Source organism: Sebastes fasciatus, chromosome 4, assembly GCF_043250625.1.
Source record: "Sebastes fasciatus isolate fSebFas1 chromosome 4, fSebFas1.pri, whole genome shotgun sequence".
Lineage (NCBI taxonomy): Eukaryota > Metazoa > Chordata > Actinopteri > Perciformes > Sebastidae > Sebastes > Sebastes fasciatus.
Window position 1 is genome coordinate 38,225,276 of NC_133798.1, and position 27,984 is coordinate 38,253,259.

Genomic DNA, 27,984 nt, shown 5'->3' on the forward strand with positions numbered 1-27,984 from the left:
GTGTACACCGCTGGTCCCAGTGTGGGGCTGCCTTTTAATCTTTAATTGAAAAATTAATCAGGAAATGATTTGGTAATGACTGTATCACCAAACATGTTTTGACAAAATATGAAGGATTCAGCAGGCCTGTTTTACATTTTCCTCGTCAGTTATTAGGAGACACGAAGATACACATCTCGCCATTTATTCATAAAAAGCGAGACCTTTTTAAGTATACGAAAATTTGTATAATGTAGGGCTGTCAATCGATCAATCGTATGACTGTCCATGATTATTTGCAATTAATCGCACATTTTTATCTGTTCTAAATGAACCTTAAAGGGAGATTTCTCAAGTATTTAATACTCTTATCAGCATGGGAGTGGACAAATATGCTGCTTTATGCAAATGTATGTATATATTTATTATTGTAAATCAATTAACAACACAAAACAATGACAGATATTGATCCAGAAACCCTCACAGGTACTGCATTTAGCATAAAACAATATGCTCCAATCATAACATGGCAAACTGCAGCCCAACAAGCAACAACAGCCGTCAGTGTGTCAGTGTGCTGACTTGACTATGACTTGCCCCAAACTGCATGTGATTATCATAAAGTGGGCATGTCTGTAAAGGGGAGACTCGTGGGTACCCATAGAACCCATTTACATTCACATATCTGGAGGTCATAGGTCAAGGGAACCCTTTGAAAATGGCCATGACAGTTTATCCTCACCAAAATGTACCCTAAGTTTGGAGCGTTATTTAACCTCCTTCCTGACAAGCTAGTATGACATGGTTGGTACCGATGGATTCATTAGGGTTTTCAGTTTCATATTATACCAGTATCTTCACTCTAGCTTTAACACTGAGCCCACTACATACAACCTCCGAAAGATCGATTGCGTTAATGCGTTAAAGAAATTAGTGGCGTTAAAACGATTTTGCGTTCACGCATTATTATCACGTTAACAGCCGTTGAATAATGCAAAATGTGATATTTGTTGTTTCCCCTACAGTCACCCTGTACAACTGCTCCATGGGGAGGGAGGACTGTAGTCTCTGTAAGAACGCAGACACGAAGTACAGGTGCGTGTGGTGCGCCAAGCAGAAGGCGTGCGTGTACGAGGAGCTCTGCAAACCCGAAGGCTCCGAGGATCCTCACAACGCCGAGTGCCCCAACCCCCAGATCACCGATGTGAGTAGTTACACCGTCGTCATCTCTTGATGTTGACCTCTGAGCTTGAAACGGTACGTGCATGAAAGGCTCGCGACTATAGCGGCGAACAGACAGCGACTTTGGTGATTGGATTATTGATCGCAGCACTTTATTGGCCTCTCCACTTTCTGTCGACGGAGGAGTTGAGTCTGTTTCTCCTTGAAGGCGTGCGTGTTGAGCAGCACACCTAGATTGGATCAATTCTGTCTTTGCTCACTTAATTGTTGGTGCCTCATTGTCATTGACAAAAATCCATCAGTAATTGTGTTGATGTCGATGTGACGGAGGTTATGACCGATACATCAGCCGATAAAGATACCGCAGATAAGTCGCCATCAGTGTGTGTGTTGCTGAGATGTTTTATGCACACAGTTTTAAGTATATTATCTGTTGTTATGTCGGTTACTCCACCACTTTGGTCCAGAACGAAATATCTAAAAAATTCATCGTTCCCAGAGGGTGAATCCTACAGGCTTCAGTGATTCTCTTACTTCCTCTAGCGCCACCATGAGGTTGACATTTTTGTCAACTACTGGATGGATTGGCACAACATTCATGTCCCCCTCAAGATGAATAGAGCGCTATAGGAATGAGTCCTAAAACATAGAAATGAGTTAGCATTTTAGCACTTCCGATTCCCTCGTCTGGAAGTCAATGTGTTTTTTTAAATAGCTGTTTAGTTAGATTCCTGCATAAGGGCTGTGGTTTTGTTCTACGACATAAAATATGTCAGTAAATACCACATTTGTTGATTTTGAAGCGAGATTACTAAACGTCATCACGCCGACTCGTCCTCCTTTCTCATGCGACCGTGGTGTAGTGAGTTTATAGCCTAACGTTAGCTTAATCATAGAAGTGGTGTGAAGATTATCTTGCTGAACAAATCATGATAGTATCATAAACGTTTGTTTGCCACAGAGTTTATTTTCTGCAATAATCAAAAAGATCCCATTGGCTTTTTGTGGAGGGAACGTCCTCCCTGGAGCTCTCTATTGTAATAGATATGGCAACCCCTTGATTTTTTTCATCTAGCATCATCATCAGGTCATATTCTAATGTGTCCAATACTTTGGTTTATGACCAAAGACCTGCAGAACTATCAGTCTCAGCTGTTCTTGGTGTTTAGTGCTAATCAGCAAATGTTAGCGTGCTAACATGTTACACTTAGATGTTGCACATCATGTAATGGTCAAAATGATACCTGCTAAACATCAGCGTGTTAACATTGTAATTGTGAGCATTACACTAGCCTCACAGAGCCGCGAGCGTAGCTGTAGACTCTCCGGGGTGAATTCACAAAAGGGTCGCACGGCCACCAAAACTGTGCAAATAAGACAAAAAGAAACTGTGTAATTCTCAAAGCACCTGCAAAGGGTGAAATGCACCCCTAACTGCGCTGCCTAGCAAATGGTGTCTCGGTGCTCCTGTGCTATGTGCATGTATTTAAATTATGTAATATGCTTAAATTTAGCACAAAAGTCCCCTTTCTATGCAAATTAGCCTAAATAAAAACCCAGTTCAGTTCTCAAAGATCAGCGCTAACAGCCAGACGCAGTTCCAGTGAAATTATTAGCGTCTTCAGAGAGTTGGTGGGAACTGAAGCACATTAAAGGTCCCATATCGTGCTCATTTTCAGGTTCATACTTGTATTTTGTGTTTCTACTAGAACATGTTTACATGCTGTAATGTTCAAAAAACACTTTATTTTCCTCATACTGTGTGCCTGAATATACCTGTATTCACCCTCTGTCTGAAACGCTCCGTTTTAGTGCATTTCAACGGAACTGCAACGGAATTGCATTGCTAGGCAACAGCTTGGGTCCATGTTTACTTCCTGTCAGCTGATGTCATTCACATACACTGCAACAGGAAATAAACTGGGACACATTTAGAATGTTTACGTTTAAAACCGTGTAATGATCTAAATATTGTATGTTTGTGACATCACAAATGGACAGAAATCCTGACGGCTTGTTTCAAACGCACAATTTCTAAATACATGCTATGTGTATTTCTCCGTATATTGATTGTTTGGATAGTTTAACAGTATTTATAAAACACTTAAACCTGCTTTATAATATAAAAGACATGAAAATATCACTTTTTACAATATGGGACCTTTAAGGGGAGTCCGCTCAAACTAATTTATTTTGGGATTCAGTCACTGCATTGCAGTGACAGGATGCAATGACAGTTGTGTCATGAAAAATAAACAAATAAATCTCCCCTACATGTCATTTTTGTGAAAAATAATGATGTATTGTTTCACCCACCTGCATATGTGGGCACAATGAAAGGAGGGAAGTTAAATTAGCCCGGATCGACTCAGCGTGTCGGGTTCCCGACGGGCTTCTGGCTCAGACTGACTCTCACCCCTTACAACCAACGCACACTGGTCTCAAGTGCATTCATACTTTGTCACATGGATAACTGCAATCAGACGGTAAAAAGGGCAAATTGCACTGAGCTGCAAAACTTTATAGGCGTGTTTGTGTGCTGTAATATCATCAGTTCAATATCTTTTGTGAATCGGACCTTGAGACGGGGAAGATAGCGGTTGCACATGATACATGATACTCATGGTGCTTTCGGCGGCTGCAATCCATTCTTTGTGAGCTCACCCCTCAGTCTTCTTTTAGATTTATTGTATATTTGATTTCAGATTTCATTTTATACATTTACATAAAGAATCAGCCCATATATTGTGATCAGATTTTTTATCATCCTCAAGTGTATCAACATGAAAAATCCAGCATCAGTTGGGCTTTAACACACTCACGCATACATGCAACACATGACTCATACAGTACGGATGTAATTCTCCACCGTGGTCTGGAATACTAAACACTTAAACTATTCAGCGGACTCAAACAGACTGTGTAAATCTCTTGTACGTTCTTATTGCACAACTAATCTGTTTAAATCCATTTCAAATCCCTTCTTCTTCTAAACACGCACCCTACCCCCCCCACCCCACCCCCCACCCCACCACCACCACCGTATCTCCCCCATCCAGATCATCCCTCGCTACGGCCCCCTGCAGGGAGGAATCTCCATCACCATCCGCGGCTCCAACCTCGGCGTCCACCAGGAAGACATCAAGAGCATCACCGTGGTCGGGGAGCCCTGTATCCATCAGAAGGAGAAGTACTCTGTTTCCACGAGGTAATGCTTATAATGACTTTGATGTATTTATGCAAATATGTGAGCCGCAGCAGCACACACACACACACACACACACACACACACACACACACACACACACACACACACTGCTGTCTCGCTCTATTGGTTGCTGTTGGTCAAATTGTGTTGTGGCAGGTTCAAAACATCAGCTATTATGCCTCTACGCAGGCGATAGCCGTGGCCATGAGGCATCATGTTTAGGTTGCACGTCTGTCTCATTCTCGTGAATGCGATATCTCAGGAACGCCTGGTGGGAATTTCTTGATATATACGAGGATGAACTGATTCGATTTTTGAATTGGTATGTTTTGAAGTTACTTTTTTGGGTGTAACAATTAGCAGAAGTGGAATATAATATTAATAGGTATGTTTTGTTTAGTGTAAAGTTATAACTTTACGAGAAAAAAAGAAAACACGTAAAATTACTACTTTATAATATTATGACTTTATTCTCGTAATCTCAGATTTTTTTTCCCCCTCAATGTGGCCCTAATACTCCGTCGTACCGTCGTACCATAGAGCTACAACAATGATAAATAAAAATGTAAATGTAAACAAAAAACAGTTATTCATTTCCATTTTTAAAAATCCACAGGGAGCCTCTGGAGAGGAGCTGAAGAGCTGCAGGTTGCTGACCCCTGGTTTAGTGTATAATCACCTGAAAATAAGGCAGTAATTCTAGTTTTGTTTACTTCTGAATACGTTATCAGCTAAGGAGTGCTTTGCCTTTCCTCCAGGTAACCAGGGTCCATGTTTTAATTAGCTAATTATGCCACCGTATTGATCTGAATGGAAGCGGTGGAAAAAGTATTCTGATTTTTCTTCTTCAGATTCTTTCCTTTGAGTAAAAGTACAATAGAAATACTCCATAACAGGTTAATGTCCTGCATTCAAAATCATAAGTAAGTATAAATACAGAATTATCATCAGCAAAATATACAAAAAAAATGGCAAAAGAGTACAAGTACCAGTTCGGCAGAAAGATTGCCCCTGTGCCTGATATATTATTATATTTTACTTTATGAGATTATAACAATATTTTTTTGGGGGGTTTCCAATTATAACAAACATTACATATTAATAAAATGGTCAGTCTTGGTCACTCTATACCATCAAATGATTATGCAAGTAAATAATAATATAAAAAAACATAGTAATTAAAACAGAAATGAATATACAGATGTTACAGACATTATCAGTCTGTTAATACATCAGTGTGTAAGTAGCATTTTACTGTAGCTGTTTAACTTTATATACAGTTTTGGGGTTTTGACATGATTAATGGGGTAGGAAAGAAGAAAAAACTATGCTCTGCTACACAAATTTGAAATCATATTATAAACTTTTCTCTGATTTTTGCTTTTTTTTTGTGTGAAATATTAGATACTTTTACGTCTTTGGGTTTAAAACAGTTAATTCATTTAAATGAAACTATCTGAGAAGTTTAAAATGTCTCTTTAGTGGAACGTCTAATAACTCGTAGACACCTGAAACATGACAAGAAACTAGACTACTGGAGAGTAGATGTACTTTCCACCGCTGAATGTCAGCCTTAAAATACTGTCTGAGGACACAAATGTCCAAAGAAGCCTGAAGTCTTTGAGATATGACGGATTTGATGGCACCACAGCTTTTTTAGTGGCCTCTTCATGTTGCAGACACCAGAATGAACTTGAGTCTTGCAAATGTACTTCACACACTTCATACAAAAATGGTATGTGAGAAAGAACAACATCCACATCATCGCCCTGCAGCCACTAACCAGAGCTGTTGACACCTGGCAGGATGGATCCACATTTATGACAAATTCTGGCCCCGCCATCTGCATGACGAGGCATAAACCAGGATTTACGAGACCAGATGGAATGTTTTTCACCCTTAAATCATCCACTTCTGGAGCTCACAGGCCCGCTGTAGTCTTCATCTTGATGCTAGTTGTCCTCCGTGGTCTCTACGCAGCATGCTGTAGCTCACTCGCTTTTAGATTTGACAGGTCTTTTCCACTGCGAGATTTCATTCCTTCACATCACTGTTGTAGCTGTTAATTGTCTTCTTGTAGCCCACCTGTTAGCCGAACGAGGCTTGCCATTTTATGCTGACCTCTTTCATCAGCAACACATTCTCCTTGTGGACCTAAGACGTGTTTGGTTTATCACACGTTTCCTGGTAAAATCCAGACACAGCAGTGTGCGAAAAATTCCCAAAGGGCTCAATTTTCTAAGATGCTAATAGCAGCCAATCTGGCATTAAAAACCGTGCTGCGTTCGTATCTGCTTAGTCGTCAGATGAATGTGTTTTTACTTCCCCCTTTTATTTTTTTTAATTACCTCAGTTATTTTCACCACTTTTTCTCCAATTAACTAAAACAAGACACTATACTCCAATGTCTGCCAATGTCTTTAATATCCACAACGAGCTCATTTGGATGGATGCATTTGGACAAAGATTGCAGGAGGCGATCTGTTTGTTTTCAGTGGAGGAGCTCCAGGCTGGAAGTCAGAGTAACACAGACAAGACTTTAGATCTGTGGAAGTTGTTTAAAGGAACAGTTTGTAATATTTCGGGGGATCTATTAAAAGAAATAGAACATAATATTCATATCAAATTAATGTTTTTATTATTGTATAATCGTCTGAAACTAAGAATCGTTGTGTTTTCATTAGCTTAGAATGAGTCCTTCATATCTACATAGGGAGCGGATCCTCTTCACGGAGTCCACCATGTTTATACCGTAGCCCAGAACAGACAAACCAAACACTGGCTCTAGAGAGAGCCTTTCACGTTTTTGCTTTACCTGTATGGATGTATTAAAAGAACTGGATACAGCGTTGGAGGCGGGGCCCCGGCTCATTCCTATGAGAGTTGCTCATTGGCGCATGAAGCCTAATTGGCTCGACTTCCGTCTGGAAAAGTACCCGGAACTTCGCGGAGTAGCGTCCGCTCGGTCACATGACTCGGTCACGGGGTCCCAACGTCACGTCGTCGTCACGGCTTGCGCTCCTGCCTCCGTCTGGTTCTCATTCACATGAACGGAGGAAGGGAAATAACTCTGGATTCGGCTATTAGTGCATTTTACAACTTTAAAATCAATTTTTTTAAATAAGGGGTATTAGAGTGTTCATACTGGGGAGTTGATTCATCTCAAAGAAAATTTTAGTTACAGACGTCTCTTTCCCAATGTAAGTGTATGGGAAAAAGTCTTTTTGGGCCCAATGGCATCCCGTGACTGACACGGAAGTTGCATTACCCCCGTTTGGCCACTAGTAAAGTACAGATCGACGACCGGCGATGTTCCTGGGGGCTTGGCTACCTGAAGGCCACCGTAATTCTCCGACACGCTTGTGAAACTGCGGTAACGTGAGCCGCAGAGTGCAAAACCGTGGTACCGCCAGCCGCCGTCTGACTTCTTCTGTTGCTCCTAAAGTAGTGTTATTATGGTATGGATGTCCTCTGAGCGAGGCGAAAGGCGTTACCACGGTTTTGCACTCGGCGGCTCACGTTACCGCAGTCTTGGAAAGGGAGGAGTTGGCAGAGGGGTACTCAGTTGGCTGCAATCTGCAATCACACCACTAGATGTCGCCAAATCCTACACTCTGTCCCTTTAAGTTCAGAAATGCTGATACAATTTCCACAAGCGCTTTCACAAACCTGGTGAAGTTGAACATTAATGTGTAATACAGGTCTTGTATAGAGTTGAAGGGAGTCAGTTCATCACCTAGTCAAAGGACAAAAACTTGATCGGCAACATGTCAAATATTCTCGGGACCCACATCTCACCTTGAGTTTCCAGGATACTATATGTATGTTGGTCCTTTTTTCATAATTTGTTTTTTACATTTTATAGAAAAAACGATCAATGAATTGAGAAAATAATCTGTAGATTAATTGATAATTTGAATAATTGTTAGCTGCAGCCCTAGTCTTAAATATTTTCTCACCTTTTTTTTCCCTTTGTCCCGTCCAGCGTGGTGTGTGTGATCGGCCCTGTTGATCCTGCAAATGATATCCGGGGCCAGGTGGAGGTGGAGGTGAAGGGGGGAAGGAGAGGAACCTCCTCCATGTTCTTCATCTACAGGGTAAATACTCTCCCTTACACACACACACACACACACACACACACACTCTCTCTCTCTCCTCAGCTGCACTTTCAGTACGGAGGCGTACAACTTTTGACCCAGAAAATAAACTCATCCAAAAGCTTTCAGCAGATTTTTGTTACGTTATGGTCTCCATTATGTTTCCATTTCCGAACAGCAGAGAGCCCCTTTATCACAACATACCAAGGGCATGTCATTTATGTGGAAAATGTACAAAATGCAACATCCTAATGTTTTGGTAAATTAAGCGCCTGGACGCTGTCATATTACAATGGTAATGCACTGTACGATAATCCAGAGTGCGTATGCGTTCCTCTTTAACCAGATGCTGTGCAGTAGGCTCCCCCTTTTTCTCTCAAATAGCTACGCTGTAGCCTGTTAAAGTATTAAACTGGCTTTTCATATCTCAGGCTCCCGCTAAAGCTCCCCCACAGGGGAGTGCTCCGCCTAACTGTTTGCTCAGCAAATTGAGGCAGATGTGGTGCTTGTGTGTGTGTGTGTGTGTGTGTGTGAATGTTTCTAATAGAGAGTTGGAGATCAAGGAGGGTGAGAGGAAATGTGTGTAACTATATGACATAGCATTGTGTGTTGTGAGTGTGTGGGATGGAGCTTGTCTGTGCATGTAAATCTTTGCAGGGGGAAAGATGAGTATTCATGCTGTATCTTGTATCTCCGTCTCACCAGGATCCAATTCCCGAGGCGGTGGGACCCGCCAGAGGTCCCAAAGCTGGGGGCACCCTCATTACGATTAATGGGACGCATCTGGACACCGGCAGTATGGAGGATGTCCAGGTTACCATCGGAGGTGTGGCCTGCACTGTGTAAGGACCTCTTCCCTCAATAATTGTCATTCACGCCAAAGCCCACTTCTCTTTCAATCCAGTCCCGCCAGTTGATAAGTGCTACTTGTTATTCAGACATTGTATTCTATGCAAATTCTACAGTATGCACACTTTGAAGCCCATAAATTGATTTTTTTTTTATATTCCTGAAGCAAAAATGGAATTGACCTTAACTTCAGTGCCATAAGCAGGATTTTTTTTCTCTCTCTCTCTCTCTCTTACCATTTGCCTTCGCTATTGTGACCACCAGTGTTCTGTCAAACCCAGCACATGGTGACATTTTAGGCAGAGGTAACGGAAAATAACGAGCTAGAGGAGCAGCAAAGCCAGGATTTAACAAGCTGTCAGGCTGCTGCCATGTTGGCTTCCACTGCACGGTGACCTCGTGCGACCCCCCACTCCTGCAGCCAGTTAATGTTATGTCCTTGTCTTTGCAGGGAGCACTTCGGAGCACAGATCACCTGCAGGACAGGACACTACGGAGGAGAGAAGGTGCCCTCCGACCGCCTCGCCGTCACAGTGAGGTATGGAAAGAGTACGACGACGAGCATCCCAAGTGCCTTCCAGTTCTTGGAAAATCCCATCGTGCTGGACCACCAACCCAAAGGAAGCTTTGTCTGGTCAGTATAAAGTAGCAGCATACCACCATTTTACCTCCAATCAAAGTGTTTTTAATAAGGCTGTCAATCGATTAAAGAAACACATGATTGTCCGTAGTTAATCGCTATTAATTGCCAATTAATCACACATTTTTATCTGTTCAAAATGTACCTTAAAGGGAGATTTGTCAAGTATTTAATACTCTTATCAACATGGGAGTGGGAAAATATGCTGCTTTATGCAAAAATATGTATAAATTTATTATTGTAAATCAATTAACAACACAAATCAATAACAGATATTGATCCAGAAACCCTCACAGGTACTGCATTTAGCATAAAACAATATGCTCCAATCATAACATGGCAAACTGCAGCCCAACAGGCAACAACAGCTGTCAGTGTGTCAGTGTGCTGACTTGACTATGACTCGCTCTAAACTGGATGTGATTATCATAAAGTGGGCATGTCTGTAAAGGGGAGACTCGTGGGTACCCAGAAAACCCATTTTCATTCACATATCTTGAGGTCAGAGGTCAGGGACCCCCAGTTTTTCCTCGCCAAAATTTAGCTGAAGTTTGGAGCGTTATTTAGCGTCTTTCACCAGAAGCTAGTATGAAATGGTTTAAGGTTTTCTGTTTTCATATGATGTCAGTATCTTCACTCTAGCTTTAAAACTGAGCCCGCTACAACCCTAAAAAATTGCAAGTTACGTTAATGCTTTAAAGAAATGTGTGGCGTTAAAACAAATTTGCGTTAACGCATTATTATCCCGTTAACTTTGACAGCCCTAGTTTGTAATATTGCTTTCATTTTACCTGGAAACATATAGTGTTCATTGAAAGTTCAAGGGAAATTATGGTATATGGTAAACTGATTTCTCTCACCGCCGCCGATTCAACATGCAGAGTCGTCCAAAAGACCTCCGACACGGGCAGACTAGAGCCGACGGTGCAGGACACACCGCAAAAACTAGAGCGACAGACGCTCACCGACGGTCACAAACTAGCAGACGGCCGACCGTCGGCTTGGTGTTTCGGGGCCTTTAGTCTTTGTTTGGAAAGCTGTAGGAGGCTAACTCTCTCTGCTGTTTCCAAATCTCTACAACAGATATGAAGAAGAACATTTCATGATGAGTAATAGTCAAAGATAGGGTGATAACATCCAGGTTGACAACAAATTTAATGCCCCTTTAAATCCCTCGCACTGTGCATTTCTTTTGAAAGTAGAGACGCCGAAAAAAGAAAAGAAAAAGCAGCAGTGTTGGCATTGATGACAAGGCCGTATTGAAAAGCACCGTTATGGAAAATTGAACACTTAGAAAGGCACCTGTTCTCTGCCCTGCCAGCTTCGATCTGTCTGAAACCTTGGTACAGGTTATTAATGCCAAGAACCTTTTAGTTCTTTAAAAGTGTGATTTGTCCTCCAGGAGTTGCTGAGTGTGCCCGTTGTTTGTGTTGAGTCTGTGAGCAGAATACTTACTTCTGATTTGCTGAAGGGTGGATACAAAACGCTAGTCTTTGATGTTGTACCAAACGGCTTGATGATCTCTGAAAATGGATGCATTAGACGGTTACCTTGCTTTTTTCTTTCCTGTGCAACTGAAAGCACTAGTGCGCGTGTGATTAGGCACGCAGGCTGGAACAACAGACGACAGATACGCTGCTCGCAGGCTAAACTAATTTGTTTTCATCTCCGGTGAAAATTACCCCCAAGTGCAATTTAAGAAGTGTGTCTGTCTTCCCGTAACTCTCCCTATGAGCTTGTCTTTGTGTGTCTGTGGGGATATCTGCTTTTATATCTCATGGCCTATCTTATTTTACTGTGTTGTGTACGTCTGTGTTTATAGTGGAGGGAGGAACATTGTGGTGACCGGCTCCGGCTTTGACCTGATCCAGACTGCTGTCATGAACGTCAAATTGGGCAATTGGACAACTTTTGAGGTGTGTCTTCCATTTCTTTTTCTATAAGCATCTCCCTTGACCGTCTTCCCATCAGCCTGTTGATCATCCTCCTCTACAAGTCATCATTTCTTTGCTCACTTCACTCTTTCTCTCAACTGTCTCAGAGAATTTCTACTCTTCCATCTGTTCCCCCTCCTCACAGTAGCAGCACTGTCCATCGATCTCCCCACATCTCAAGAGCCCACGACTACAGTGGTGATTCATTCGAACTCCGTCAAGCATGAACACACACACCAGCAAGCACACATGTCCACTCCTCCATGCTTCTACTGATCAGCGAGAGTCCATAAAGCCAGTATTACTTCATCTCACTTCTTAGGCCATAAATCCTTAAAACCTGTAAGATTGCAGATAGCAGCGCCACTGTTTCACCCTCACCAAGCCAGAACTGTGTTCCTCGTCCAGCTTAATCAAGCAGGATCGACTCTGCCAGGGAACTTGAAGGAGTTGCACACAGCGTGCCGCCGCCGCTGGCCCTCCAGTGTACTGGGCAGCGTTAAGCAGTAGCAATTTTGTTCATTTCATTTAAAGGGCTAAATTTAATGCCGGCATTAAGGTTGCAGAAGATTATGTGAATACATGCCGCTCTTCGCCACTTCACTCCTGGCCAAGTCCCCCGGTCCCCTGCTACCCGGGGGGACGGCAGAGATTTGAAAAGACTCCTGGCTGCCGCAGACTAGCAGCAGATGTAAAGTGTTATCTCAAAGGCCTTGGCTGGTCAACTTCATAAGCTTCTCTTGGTTTAAGTCCATCCACTGAGCTAGACCCAAATATTTGTGGCTGCTGGCTTGTGGTGAAAACATGTTGATTACATTGTGGGTCAGGTCAGCGGCTCAAAGCAGGCATGTTTTTTATTTTTTGCTGTAAAGACCCTCCAACTCTTCGACTTCTAGACTTAGCCTAGTTATAATATAAATGATTACTAAATGTATATTTACACATCGCTAAATTAATATGGGTCGCACACCACACAAAGTAGTTCTTATGAAGCTGTTTCTAAATATTCACAAACTGCCAGGTGTAACTCTCGTGTTGCTACCTGAAGCAACTGACTTAACTAGCTTGTTAAGACCTGTTTAGCGTATTAGACATAATATGGAATATGGTTGACATATCTGACCTCACACTTTAGTCGCATATGATGCACAGTGGGCAACCTCCGGGTCTGAGAAGTGAAGCCGATGTAGAAGTGCCTTAAACCTGCATTCTTTCTACCAGCCAGCAGGGGGCGACTCCTCTGGTTGATAAAAGAAGTCTGGTTGTATAGAAGTCTATGAGAAAATGAGCCTACTTCTCTCTTGATTTATTACCTCAGTAAACATTGTAAACATGAGTTTATGGTCTCAATCTCTAGTTTCAAGTCTTCTTCAATACAGCATGATATTCATTTAGTAAATGATGGTCCCATTTAGAGTCAGATAGACCATAAAGCAGGGGATGTTTTAGGGCGGGGCTACCTTGTGATTGACAGGTCGCTACCACGGCATTGTCCGGTCTGGGAGTTGTCCGTGTTTTTGTCTTTCAACTTTAACCCTTTCACAGTGTGTTTTCACTTCATGAAAGTTAATTATTACCTTTTTGGTAGCCTAAAAACCGTTCGGTAGAAATCAGAGTGGTTTAAATCTTCTCTGCCATTTCCTAAAATGTTGAACCATTCCTTTTGAAAACATAGAGCAATAAACTGTGTGGTCAGAAGGGACAGCAAGCAATTAAATAGGACAAATTCACTTTTGAGCTAAATGAGAAACAACTCCTTACAACCAGTCTCAAACTTTATAGTAAGTCTGCGTGACTTTTCCAAGGCATTATCTGATGTAGCCTACGCCTTTTGCATTGTCCTTTTGATAAACTTAAACTGTGTGTAGGACTGTAAGGGTTTAGCTGTCACACACGGTATTGTCAGCCGTGCACGGAAACAATCAGAGAGTGACAGAAATATCACCATCAGTCCAGTTAATCAAAGAGGAGGAATGACTCAGTGTGAGTTGTGATTCATCACCGGCTGCTATTCTACGACGGCAGATTGGGATTTTAATAGAATGACTGAGAAGAGACACATCATTTTACCTCTTCCATTTTGCCAAACCAGGCGTTTTTCCTCTTCTCTCACACAACAAAAACAATAATTCACTGCCTCTTTGAAAAACACCCACTGTTTGTTGAATACTGTAATATTTCCCTTCATGTCTTGTTTTGCATTGTGTGTCAACATATAACTTTATTTATGTCCATTTATTTCAATTCTCCCTCCGATACATTCAGGGCTCCCACGAGAAGAACGACACCGTCATGGAGTTTCGGTCTCCAACGGTACACAGCAGCTCCCCGAACCAGCCCTTTGAAACCTTCATCATGCTCGACAACTTTCAGAGGGATCTGAAGCCCTTCGACTACCACCCTAACCCCAGCTTCACCAACCTGTCCAAGAAGGTCATCACCAAGACCAGCATCATCATCGTCACCGTGAGTGCCGGCTGTTTCAGCTTCCCCTTTTTAATGCTGCAGTTGTGTCGTGACAGCACAGTGTTTCTGAGAATCAGCCTCTTTGTGTGAAGGAATTAAGACAAATGGTGTTATTATGTGACTTGAGGATAAAAATGGAAAAAGATGCTGAATTGCAGACGCTGCACCACATTTTTGCTCTTTAGCTGCTTATGTTATGGATGGCCTTCATTGCATGAAAGAATTATGCAAATGGCAGTATATTTAATATTTTAGCTCAGTGGGGTGATTGTTTTGGAAGTCAAATGAGCTGAGGCAAATGTACATTAGTAGCTCCATTTATTTATTCTAACCCTTATAAACAGATAACAGATTCATGTTGGAATATTCTTAATGTAAATATCCGTTGCTCTGAAGTAGGGATGCACCGATAACACATTTTTCAGACCGAGTACGAGTACAAGTACTTACATTTGGGTACTTGCCGATACTGAGTACCGATACGAGTACTTCTCTGTGCCAAAAGACCCTGGTTAACAGCCAGCTGGAGGGTGTGAGCGACACACGGCAGGCTGGGGAGTCCCTCTTTCCCCGCCGGGGGCGTCCCCCTGCTCCTGGTGCGACTGTCGACCGGGGTGGACTGTCCTCAGTGCGCCCCAACCGCATTGTGCCACCAGATCGGGGCTCGGCTCACGTAAAAGACGCCAGGGGTCTGCGGGGATGTCGGCAACCACCAGACCCGTCTTGAAACACGGACCAAAGAGTCTAACGCACGCGTGAGTCAGAGGGTGCAAGCAAAACCCCGTGGCGCAATGAAATTGAGGGCCGGTGCGCGCCGGCTGTGGTGGGATCCCCGCCCCGCGGGGTCGGGCGCACTACCGTAAAGTGGTATTTGTGTCGTTGTATCGGAGCCGTTTTGCGAGTACGAGTACATGAGCACAGTATCGGACTCCATACCCAATACTGGTATCGGTGCATCCTTACTCTGAAGCAGTCTTTCCCAACCTGAGGGTTGGTATGGTAAATCTGGGGGGGTGATGGGATAGTAACAGGAAAAATACACATTTTTGAGAGGCAAAATTGCCTTTTTGTGAATGACTGGACTTTCGGACTCGAAAAACTCTTCAATCTCATGCCCTCAGTCTGAGAAAGAATCAAAGTTTTGGTGCAACCAAGTAAAAAATAGCTTTGTGTTAAACGTTGCAATGTGGGTGGTACAGTATGTGCAAAATGATCAATGTTCGGCTTCCCTGCATGTTACCGGCGCCCGGAGCTCCCCGCTAAGCCTGACGGCAATTGTTCGCCGGAAGACACGGAATGACCCGAAAGCGTCATTCCAGGAGCCAAACATCGTTCATTTGCACATACTGTACCACCCACAATGCAACGATACAAAGCTGGTTGAAAATCTGCAAAGTTTCCCTTTAAGTATACTTTCAAACATATGTGGAATGAAATATTCTATTATTGATAACTAAATATGTTTATAAACAAGGTTCTGCGTGTCATGTTTCCGATGTTGGACCTAGTTTTATTATTTTTAAACGTAGGAATAGAAACAAATTCTAAGTTTTAATTCATTCTATCTTGGAGGCAAAGAAAAGTAAAAAAAGCTATTATTTTTATTCACCATTGATTGGAGCTTATGGGAAAAGTTAAATCTCTTTTTACACCCCATTTTAATGATTTAACTATCTGATTTAAAGATGTATAAAGTTATATGTTTAATTAGTAATTCGATCTGTAAAATCTCTATGAAAATGTCCATTACAGTATCCTGAAGTCCAAGGTGATGTCTTCCAATTGCTTGTGTTGTCTGATGAACACTCAAAAAATCATAAGATATTCAATTTGCTGGAAGAAGCTGGAAGAAGGAAATGTAGGCCGTTAGTTCCTGTTACAGATCAAATTCTGAGGCTATCGACTAATCAGTTAATTGTGTGATTGATTCAGCAGTAGATTTCTCCTATAGGGTACTTCTTTATGTCAGTTTCGAGGTTCCATAGTATTCCCTTTTTATAGTGTCTTTGTGCAGACACTCAGTAAGTACTGCAGTAAATTAGTCAGGAAAGACATGCAAAAAAAAGGCCTTTTCAATTACTCAGACGCTGGTTTACTTAAGCTAATTTCACCTTTCTTATATTGCAGACTGCATTAGAATAATTGAAAGCATTTCTGTAGATACAGAAGTGTGCTGTAGAATCTCAACGTCTATATTGCAATGCCAGAACTGTGGGATTGACTGGAGCCGTGCCTACGCTGTCTTAACAAGAAATTACTTAGAAATGTGCTTACAACGAATATAATCTTAATCTTTATAATTACTTTTGGCATTCGTAGTGGAACAGTAAAGAGCTCTTATAAACTTTCCATCCATTACTAATGAAAATGTTTTTAATACTCATCATATGATGGGTCTACTTGATGGTTGTTTAAATGCAGTAATTAATTTCTCTCCCATGTTGCTCAGTTAAGACACTTTTGAGCATTACAAGTCGATGTTCCCCCCCCTGCAGGGTAAGGGATTCTCCAAAGCCATGACGGCCAAAGAGGCTCAAGCGTTTGTGGGCGACGTTCCCTGTGTGGTCAACACGCTTCAGGACGACAAGCTGTTTCTGGACCCGCCTTCCACCACACCCAGCGCTCGCTCCAGACGGCACCGCCGAGACACCCGGCCCGAGCTGCTGGACTTAACGGTATTCAGATCACAAAAAGTCAGGCAGACACGCAAGCAAAATTTAACCCTTGAGGACAATAAAGTATATCTTATCATATCTTACAGTGGTGGAGGAAGTATTCAGTAACATTACCAATACCACACTGTATAAATACTCCATTACAAGTAGAAGTATGTAACTATAATCAGGAAAACGTATGTAAATAAAGCAGAAAATGTCTCTGTGAGTGTTATATAACTATATGTTATATCATTACTGTAGGTTAATCATTACTTCAAGCAGCATGTTACGGTTGTAGCTGGTCGAGGCGCAGCTAATCTTTAACAGTTCTATATAGGACTCAAGTAATGATTATTTTCATCATGGATCAGGCTGATTATTCGATTGATTGCTTGGTTTGTATAAATTACAGAGTAACCCAGAGCCCAAAGTGACAACTTCACAATACTTGTTTTGTCCAACCAATAGTCCAAACCTCAAAATTATTAAAAGTATATTACAATTATTAAGAAGAAAAGCAGCAAATCGTCACATTTGAGACATACTTGTTTATACTGTTAGATAGTTTAATCTATAATAAAGCATCATATCTTATAAGCTCTTCATATGTGTTGTATGCATTATGTAAAGTAGCTAAAGCTGATAAATGTAGCAGAGTAAAAAGATCAGTACTTCCCTCATGAAAAGAAAAATACTCAAGTACAAGTACATCAAATTTATACTTAAAGGTCCAGTATTGTAAAAAGTGAGATTTTCATGTTTTTTATATTAGAAAGTAGGTTTAAGTGATTTATAAATACTGTTAATTTATCGAAATGCTCAATATACAGAGAAATACACACAGCCCGTATTCAGATATTGTGCATTTGAAACAAGCCGTCAGGATTTCTGTCCATTTGTGATGTCACAAATATACAATATTTAGACCATTACGTGGTTTTAAATGTAAACATTCTAAATGTGTCCCAGTTTATTTCCTGTTGCAGTGGATGTGAATGACATCAGCTGACAGGAAGTAAACAGGGACCCAAGCTGTTGCCTAGCAACGTAATTGAAATGCACTAAAACGGAGCGTTTCAGACAGAGGGTAAATACAGGTATATTCAGGCAGACAGTATGAGGAAAATAAAGGTCTTTTTAACATTACAGCATGTAAACATGTTCTAGTAGAAACACAAAATACAAGTATGAACCTGACAATGAGCACGATATCGGACCTTTAAAGCCAGGGTCGGTAATCTTCTTCAAAAAATGTTTTTGTTATATTACGGTAGTTGAAATTCTGGTATCTGTGGCTGTTGCAGGACTGTAATACAGCGTTAAATCATTTAATTCGGCCAGAACGAAATGATTGGACGGGCTGCCTGCCTGCCTGTCTACCTGCATGCACTCTTTCCGTGCACTCATTGCGCGTCACATAACGTTCATTATGTTATGTTTACGTCCATAATGATCATTTTGGGGGAGAAGCTTTGGAGGGAGGCCTGAAGCGACGGACTGTCAGTGTTGCAGACTTGACAACTTTCTCTCTAGATTTAGCGACCTCAGGAGCTGCTAGCTACTTTCATTGGAAAAGAGTTGGCAACACTGAGCTGTGTTTTTAGCTTTAAGTGCAGAGCTTTGAGTAAATGTACAGACACAGACTTGCAGATGAGAGCGTGCATGCATCATGAATCTTTACTGTACTTCTCTAGGCATGTCCTCTGTTCATCTGGGGACCCCATTTTTTTTTACTGGTTGAACAGTTTTCATGTAGCTACAGGCCCCCTTTTTTATAATTACATTTAATTATAGCCGAGCCACAATTGTGATGAATACTGTAACCTCTTCTCTGGGTAACCCTCTAAGTGAGTTATCGGTTCACTTCTGAGGCTGTGTGCTGCATAAAGAAGAGACACCAACGGCCCTTCGATAGCTACAGAATACCTACACAGAAAAAAGTTTGATTATAAAGTGTCAAACTCAGTTCACATGTATTCGTTCAGTTAATGTGGGCCCGCCGACTTGCACGTAGCCACAGCCACTTCAGAAATACTGAAAGGTTCTACAGCTGCTTTAGCAGAACTGTGGGCAATTATGTAGATCCTCTTCTGTCCCAGTTTCCTCTCCAACGCTGTCGAATCTCCACCGTCGACACCTACCTGAATAAATCTCAGGCTAAAATGTCGAGAGCTTGTGCAGATAATAAGATTCCCTCTCTCTCTCTCTCTCTCTCTCTCTCTCTCTCTCTCTCTCTCTCTCTCTCTCTCTCTCTCTCTCTCTCTCTCTCTCTTGCTCTCTCTCTCTCTCTCTCTCTCTCTCTCTCTCTCTCTCTCTCTCTCTCTCTTGCTCTCTCTCTCTCTCTCTCTCTCTCTCTCTCTCTCTCTCTCTCTCTCTCTCTCTCTCTCTCTCTCTCTCTCTCTGTGTTTATCCACAGATCAAGTTTGGGAAAGGGGAGTGGGTGGTCGGCTCGGTGGAATACGAGAAGAAGAATGATCTGTCGCTCTACATCATCATCCCTGCCGTCATTGTGCCATGCTGCTCATCATCGCTATCTCTGTCTACTGCTACAGGTGAGTTAAAGAGGGGTTTCTACTAGAACATGATTACATGCTTTACATTTCTCATACCGGCTGTGCTGCAGCACCTCTTTTCATCCTCTGTCTGAGACGCTCTGTTTGAGCGAAAAACCCAGTCTGCTCTGATTGGTCAACTGAACCAAACTCTTCGGACTCCGCTCCAGCTCCACTCTAACTAGCTTTGTTTGAGGGCGTGCCAAAGAAGCCATTATGCAAATGTGTTACTTGGTGACATCACCACATTAAGGAAGAAAATGCAGGACTTCAAGCAAGGCAGTTCAGGAGCAGTGTTTCTCCCTTTAGGGTAGACTTTGGGCTTTGTAACTTTGCAGACGTTTTACATGAACAAAAAACTATATAACACACTAAAGGAAAGGGATACCTATACTATAGTTTAAAAAAAGTAATCTATCAACTTCAAATAGCATTTTTTAGATTAGTAGAAACACGTATTGTCTGAACTTCTTGACCCTACAGTTAAAGGGACTGTTTGTAAGAATCAGGAATGTCTTGTTAACAGCGACACCTGTGACCGTTAAGTCAACGAAAGTCGGTGTCCTGCTGCTGGCGCTTGTGCTCGCTCTACATAGACATGAACGAGCATCGCTCAAAACAGTGAGGCAACACACGTCAGCTAAAAGCACAATATCACTCTATATTTCAGCTGCTTGGCAGTAATGTTATCTGACCAGACGAAGGTCTCTCTATGAATCAATGCTGATCCTAGTGTTGGCTTTTCCTGCCTCAGCCTCCCGACCGCGGCCGGAGGGAACGGGGGAGACGCCGGAGTTTTGGTCGGAGACGATAACGTTTCTCTCTGCGGAGCCCCGTCACTTCACAAGACACGGGAAACCTCTGTTAGTCTGGAGGAGCTGCAGCAGTTATTTCTGCACAAACGTCCACTGTACATTCACTAGATATTCTCAGAGCTAAACTAACTCTTCTGCAGTGTGGAGTGAGCAGCATGCACGTGAGAGTGGTGCGAGAGAGAGAGAACGAGCACGGTGTGTGAGTGAAGGCAGGCAGAGGAGCAGAGACTCCGGCTCTGGAGACCAAAGCTACGGTCTCCCCCGCGTCCTCCGACCGCGGCCAACACTGTTTAACAGACGGGCTTCACTAGATACAACCAAGAGGTTTCGGTGCTTCCGTGTAGTTTGTGTTGGAGTCTGAGTCTGAACAGCGTAGCCACACGCGAGCGCACATGGGACACCGACCTGCAATGATTTATACGTGTAAGAAGATACAAACAGTCCCTTTTAAATGTCACGCAATAATCAGTTTTTAACTATTTAAGGTACTGTTAACTGTTTGTTTTTTTAAACTATTATACTTACAGTTTTTAGATACCTACATTTTTCTTGCATTAGAGGATATTTTTTGTGTTTTGTTTTAGCAAAATAACACATCTAACAGTAAACCTACAAACCTGCAGTATTTTTATGCCAGTGTTTCCCAGCTCCAGCCGTTTGCCTCGTGACCCCTTCACCCTTTTGTTTTGTTGAAATTGGCTTTCCTTCTCACTGACGCTTGTGCACAAATAATAACAATAATTGCAAAACCAATTTTCCTTGAAATACTTTTGTTCCCCTTTTCTTCTGACCTTGTTAAAACCCAATATGTAGAAAAGTATTGAAGTGCCAAAAAACTGGGCTTGCACATTTTATGAAGGGGACATTGCTTATGTTCGGAGTCAATTAGATGTCAGAGAGGTGTACAGTAACTCCCCGTTTGACAACAAACTGTTATAAAATTCAAATAACAAGAATACAAATAGAATTATTTAGGGATGAATAAATTACACCCATAATAACGCGCACTTTCCGGGCTGCTCTGTTCTGTAAATGTCAGAATCAGAAATACTTCTTGTGAGGAGATATGACTGAGGTTATGGTATTTTTCTCAAATTGTATCGTCATAATGTTATTATAGGGATGGTTTTATAACTATCATAGCTTATCCTCCTCATTTATACTGCGTATAAATGAAGAGGATAAAAAACAGGCTGTCATGGATCAGTTAAACGTTCTGCTGAATATTCATAAAACACCTACATCAGGAACAACAAACCCACAGTGACGGAGGAATAGCAGCGCTCATTTTTGCAAGTTATCGGCCAGTTGTGCTTCCTCAAACCAGAGCCTTTGAACAACAATTAAACTTCTGAAATTATAATTTTTTTTTCAAGTTTGAATCCTTTCCTTTTTTGTTTTGATGACACACGTGTCGTGTTTGTTTAATGTGTTCAGGAGAAAGAGTCAACAGGCAGAGAGGGAGTACGAGAAGGTGAAACATCAGCTGGAGAATCTGGAGGAGAGCGTCCGGGATCGCTGCAAGAAAGAATTCACAGGTACTAAACAGTTCATCCGTGCAAAAGCTCAGCAATATCGCTAATGTCCCTCAAAGGATCCGCGTTTCTGGGAAGCTGTAAAGTAATGAAGTGCTTCATAGCTCTGATTACATTTGTTTGATGTATTGTGCCGCAGTGAATTAAATAAATTCTCCTGCTTAACATCATGTTATCATCATTACGAGGAGCAGTTTTGCAGTAACAGTAATAGAAAACAATCTTTCACAGCTGAAATTATTTTCCTGGCAAAGCTCTCTCCCTTCGCTGCCTCTCGCAACATAATGATTGAGACAGACGAGCGGCACACAAATGAGAAAAGCTGCTTATTAAAAAAAAGGAACGAGGTACTATTTTCTTGTTCTCATCTCGCAGACTTGATGATCGAGATGGAGGACCACACCAACGACCTGAGCGAGGGACGAATCCCCTTCCTCGACTACAAAACCTACACAGACCGCGTCTTCTTCCTGCCCTCTAAGGACGGCGCCAACGATGTGATGATCACGGGAAAGCTCGACATCCCGGTGGCTCGGCGGGCCATAGTGACTCAGGCGCTCAACCAGTTCTCCAACCTGCTGAACTCAAAGACCTTCCTCATTAATGTAATTATACTGCACATGAGTGAACCGCTGAATGGTCAGCTGTGATCACAGACTGATGATATCTGAGTTCACAGCAGCGTTGTTAAGGTGTTCAACATTAGAGCTTCACAAAACAGTTGATGCGTGATACTATTAAAACAAAAAAAGATTTTTTAAATGTTCTTCTCAGCCAGGCTAGAGCGGTGTCCGCCTACCACTGTGGTCCAAACTGAAATATCTCAACAACTATTGAATGGATTGTCATCAAACTGAATACAGACACTCACGGTTCTCACATGATGTATCTTAAAGCATCAGTAGGCGAGATTGGAGCAAATATGATTAAAAAAAAGTTATTTTTACAAAACGGTCGCTATAACGTGACAGTAGTACATGAAACAGGTAACCTGCAAAAATTCATGCTCCTCTGTGTCCTCCGGTGCTCCTAACAGCATCTGCAAGATTTCACAGACCGGAGGAAAACAAGCAGTCAGAGCTGATCTGAGGTCTGCTGTCCAGCTGCCGTCTATGAGAGCCAGCTGTCAATCACTCTGAACTCCGACCAAACGGTCAAACTAGGCAGCGCTGATCAAATATGAATCAATATTCTGTTACGTTAATGCCTATTTCTCTCCTCACATGTTCTCAGAATCATCTTGTAGTGTAAGCTCCTTTATATCTATTCTAAAGGCTCACATCCCCTTGATTTAAGGACCTTTTGATGTTTTAGTTAGCAGAGTACATTATTGGAAATGAGAAGCAGAAGACATAGCAGAGGGGGAGACGTGTGAAGAATCCTAATAGTCCAATTGTTGCTGGCACAGAAGCGGCCTTTGAGGTGTTAACTGCATATGTGTGGGTGATTCCTCTTGCACTAATTGGTGTCTTTTCTTAGCTACAGTATTTTTACATGGCAGAACTGAATTTACCTTGTTAATTATTGTTTTCACAAGCATTAGTCTTTTGATTATTTAAAGGCATATTATGCCGGATTTGTTTGTTTACGCGGGCGTCATCAGGATGATTAATTTAGCTCGTCTTTCGCCTGTTATGTTTGTGTGTTTGTAGTTTATCCGTACCCTGGAGCGCAGTCACGACTTCAACGCCAGGGCCAAGGTGTACTTCGCCTCCCTTCTGACGGTGGCTCTGCACGGGAAGCTGGAATACTACACCGACATCATGAGAACGCTGCTGCTGGAGCTGATGGAGGAATACGTCCACAGCAAGAACCCTAAACTCATGCTACGCAGGTGAGTGAGGAGCAACAGCTCAGTGCTGCTGCTGCTGCTGCTCAGTAGATACTGGAGACACATTGCCAAAACGCCACTGCCAAGTTTAATATCTGAGAAGTTCTGTTCTGCTGAAATATCATGGCAACTGTGTAACTTGGATGCTTCTCAGCTACGCTAGCAGAGTAGTTCTGGGGATGGCAGGACTGAAATATCTCAACAACTATCACATCGATTGCCCGTGACATTTTGTACATTGACTTTTCATTAAAGACCATCAGTAGGTCAAAGTCTTATGCTTACTTACTTTGAAATATCTACATCTACAGGATGGATTGGCACTCAGTCTTGTACAGATATTCATGGCTCTCAGAGGACAAATCCTCACGACTTTAGTATCCTTAGACTTTTTCTGGTCGACATTTTTGGTTCTGAGAAAAATATCTTGTCAGCTGTTGGATGGGTTGTCTGTACAAAATGTCGTGGCATTAAATCACCCTCAGGATCAATTGTGATAACTTTGGTGATCCTTCTTTAACTTTCCATCTGGCACCCTGATATTTTGGTTTACGACCAAATATCATCTATACCATGTGTTTAGTACTAATGTTTAGCATGATAACGTGAGGTATAAAAACTAAATTGAAAAAAAAACTGCACCGACCGAGTACAAGTACAAATACTTACATTTGGGTACTCTCCGATACCGAGTACCGATACGAGTACTTCTCCGTGCCAAAAGACCCTCGTTAACAGCCAGCTGGAGGGTGTGAGCGACACACGGCAGGCTGGGGAGTCCCGCATACGAGGCGGTGCGCCGCCACCGGCTCTAGGTCAGCTTGGAAAGGCTCGGGGCGAAGGTGCTTCCCGGGGCCGTGGCCAAGCAGGGAGGGGGGGGGGTTAAGAGTAGTGAGTGAAGAGTCGACAGTCAATCAATTGCAGTATCAAACAACGCAATAAAATGTGTTTTAAGAAAGTGTGAGTCACCGCAACCATGAGAGGTCCTCGAGCATCCAAGCATAAATGAGCACCCAAAATGTTATGCCGTTTGGTGCAGCGGTAGGCGAGATTAGCCGTGGACAGACTCAGAGATACACACACTCACTCACACACGACTGATCTCATTATCTCCTGGTGGAGATAACTAAGATGTCCATCGACATTATACTGCTAAATATCAGCATGTTGGCGTGTGTTAGCATGCTGACGTTAGCTGTCCCTCCTCTCAGAGCAGCTAGCTCGGCTGTAGACCGTCTTGTTCGTCGTGATCATTAGATGTCCTTATTATTTCTCAGCTCTATAATCAGAATCACTCCGTAGCTAAACCCCGGCAGCAATATAATTATCCATTGTAGGAGGACTGGGATTCACTTCAAGAGGCAGCGGACTGTTTCATTCTGTCGCCATGTTGTCTGTTGACTACTGTGGTCCACTATCAAGAGCCAGACTGCTGCTTGATCTATTCCAGTCCTACTCCTTCTGTTTCTCCTTCTGGTTTCCTTCCTCCAAGTCCAAGCACAAAGTGGTGTGTGATTCTTCTTTTGCTGTTCCCCTTCTTCGTCATCTTCATCTTCTTATCCTGTAGCTCTCGACCGATGGGGTGTACGCTACAAATTACTTTTGGTCCGTACTGTGTTTCAGTCAATTTGATTTGCCTAGTTGACTTTTCAATGGACATTTCTAATAATAAAGAAGACAATCATTCTGATACTTTAACCCGTTTTATTGTATGAGTAAGCTCTGTAAATCACCTGCAGCCTGACCCAAATTCTATTTTAATAATTGCCCTTTTCACCGAGAGGAGAGATCAGTTATGTTACAAAAATTAGCTATTTTAAAATTATAAAAAAAATAATGTTTTGATTGGCATGACATTATAAATTATTATTATAACAAATGAATTGGTATTTTTAGGATCTTGCCAAATCCTGCGAATGTTTTTCACTGATATTGCATAATATTAATTTGCTCAGTGTTTCCTCCCTTGGCAACATCTCATAATTCCTGTGTAGAGAAAGAGAGAGTCTGTAAACATTCAGCTGACTAATTTGATTGAAGTGAAATAGCCTTCAGAAAAGAATCTCCAATTTTAGCGTTCTTTGTTCTTCACCGTAACCACTGTTATGATCACGTCAAGGTCAAATCATCCTCCGACGGCGCCCCTCAGCAGGACCCAATGGTCTGACAGTACAGTCGCTCATCGCTGCTGGGAGGGGGGTTATGTGATTTGAACTGTCGGCTGAGCCTCGGCACGCTGTGACTGGCTGTTGTGCAAGTACACATCTTAATTATCCCCCAATGGAGAGGCTCATTATGCTGATTAGGCCATTGTGCCAACACAAGCCTCCTTATATACAAGACATCTAATTAGGCGTGCTAAAAACGGTAAAAACGGGCACCGCCAGCGGATGTGTGACATTAGGACGGCCGATCCGTCTAAGTGACCATTGACATGATTTTTGAATTAAAATATCCTGATGCTGACAAGCTGTGCAGAAAATTCCCTTGTTGACATTTTGTAGATGTCTTCAGGAAGTAATGTGTCAGCATTATCAAGAGAGTAGAATGAAAATGGTCTATAATACCTGTCATTCAACTTTTGCCAGGCAAAACACAGGACACAAAACATAATAAATATATAAAACATATTACAAAATATGTAAAGACAAATGTTAAACCTCCTCCACATGAGCTCACATAAAACAATGACAGAATAACATCCATTAAAGCCAAGTAGTGATTATTTCTCAGGGTTTCTTAGCAATGAATTCACAATTTATATGGCATGATATGACTAATTAAGATATTGCACTTTTTTATTTATTTTGGAATTAAATGTTCTGTCTGCATTAATTATTACAGAGTTCCTGCGGCAGAAATGGAATATATATAGTATAATCACCTGATAATAAGAATTGTTGTGTTTTCGTTACCTTAGAATGAGCCGTCTTTATCTACATAGGGAGCGAGTCCTGTCTCCTTGTAGTCCGCCATGTTTCTACAGTAGTACAACGGACAAACCAAACTCTGTTAACTTTTCCTGCTTGGGCTGGAGTCTATAACCTTACTCGCTCCCGTTGCTGCCGCTCTCTCTCTCTCTTGCTTCACCACTCACTTCCCACGTACACTAACTCTAAACACTGACTCTGCTCTAACTGGCTCAAGTGAGGGACATTTGCTTTTTCGCATTGGCCAACGTAGAAATCCTATACGCTTGGCACACGGGAGAACTTCACCGCCAGATCCTACACACTGTTCCTTTCAATTTAATTCCGAGTGGCATTAATAAATCCAAAAACTAACTAGCCTTCAGCTGTAGGAACCCTGTATTAACATCCAGCATTAATGCACCAGAATGATTCTTACAACGATGTTAAAAACTGTGGATCTAATGTGTTTCTCCAGGTCAGAGACGGTTGTGGAGAGGATGCTGTGTAACTGGATGTCTATCTGCCTTTACCAGTTTTTGAAGGTAACATGAGTTTATGGTCAAAATGCATCAAATGTAATATTAAAGCTAACCATTTTCCTTAGCTCTAATCAAAGAGAGTCTTTACACATATATACTGTATGTATACAGTGATCAGCCATAACATTAAGACCACTGACATGTGAAGTGAATAACATTGATTATCTGGTTACAATGGCACCTGGCAGTGGGGGGGATATATTAGACAGCAAGTGAACATTTTGAACTTTGAAGTTTGTGTTGGAAGCAGAAAAAATGGGCCAGCGTGAGGATGTGAGCGACTTTGACAAGGGCCAAATAGTGCTGGCTAGACGACCGGGTCAGAGCATCTCCAGAACTGCAGCTCTTGTGGGATGTCTGCAGTGGTCAGGACCTACCAAAAGTGGTCCAAGGAAGGAAAACCGGTGAACCGGCATCATTGATGATGCACGTGGGGAGCGAAGGCTGGCCCGTGTTGTCCGATCCAATAGAAGAGCTACTGGAGCTCAAACTGCTGAAAACGTTAATGCTGGTTCCAATAGAAAGGTGTCAGAACACACAGTGAGGAGCAGTTTGTTGTGTAGCCGCAGACCAGTCAGGGTGCCCCACACCAACTGAAAGCGCCTACAATGGGGCACGTCGTGAGCATCAGAACTGGACCACGGAGCAATGGAAGAAAGTGGCCCGGTCTGATGAATCACGGTTTCTCTTTCATCATGTGGATTGTGACAAGTTGAAGGTGTTGACTCGTCCTCCAAATTCTCCAGATCTCAATCCGATCGAGCATCTGAGGGATGTGCTGGACCAGC

The 27,984-nt window shown here is 42.2% G+C and overlaps 1 protein-coding gene across 1 annotated transcript in view; it reads left to right on the forward strand.

Annotated features, from left to right (window-relative positions):
• plxnb2b (plexin b2b) overlaps positions 1-27,984 on the forward strand; it is a 154,739-nt gene that overhangs the window by 110,366 nt on the left and 16,389 nt on the right. Inside the window, 14 exon segments of the mRNA XM_074634160.1 lie at positions 1,005-1,183; positions 4,221-4,369; positions 8,355-8,466; positions 9,172-9,308; positions 9,767-9,949; positions 11,778-11,871; positions 14,155-14,355; positions 16,851-17,030; positions 19,429-19,525; positions 19,528-19,564; positions 21,817-21,917; positions 22,290-22,519; positions 23,567-23,748; positions 27,133-27,199. Coding sequence (XP_074490261.1) covers positions 1,005-1,183; positions 4,221-4,369; positions 8,355-8,466; positions 9,172-9,308; positions 9,767-9,949; positions 11,778-11,871; positions 14,155-14,355; positions 16,851-17,030; positions 19,429-19,525; positions 19,528-19,564; positions 21,817-21,917; positions 22,290-22,519; positions 23,567-23,748; positions 27,133-27,199 — 1,949 coding nt within the window.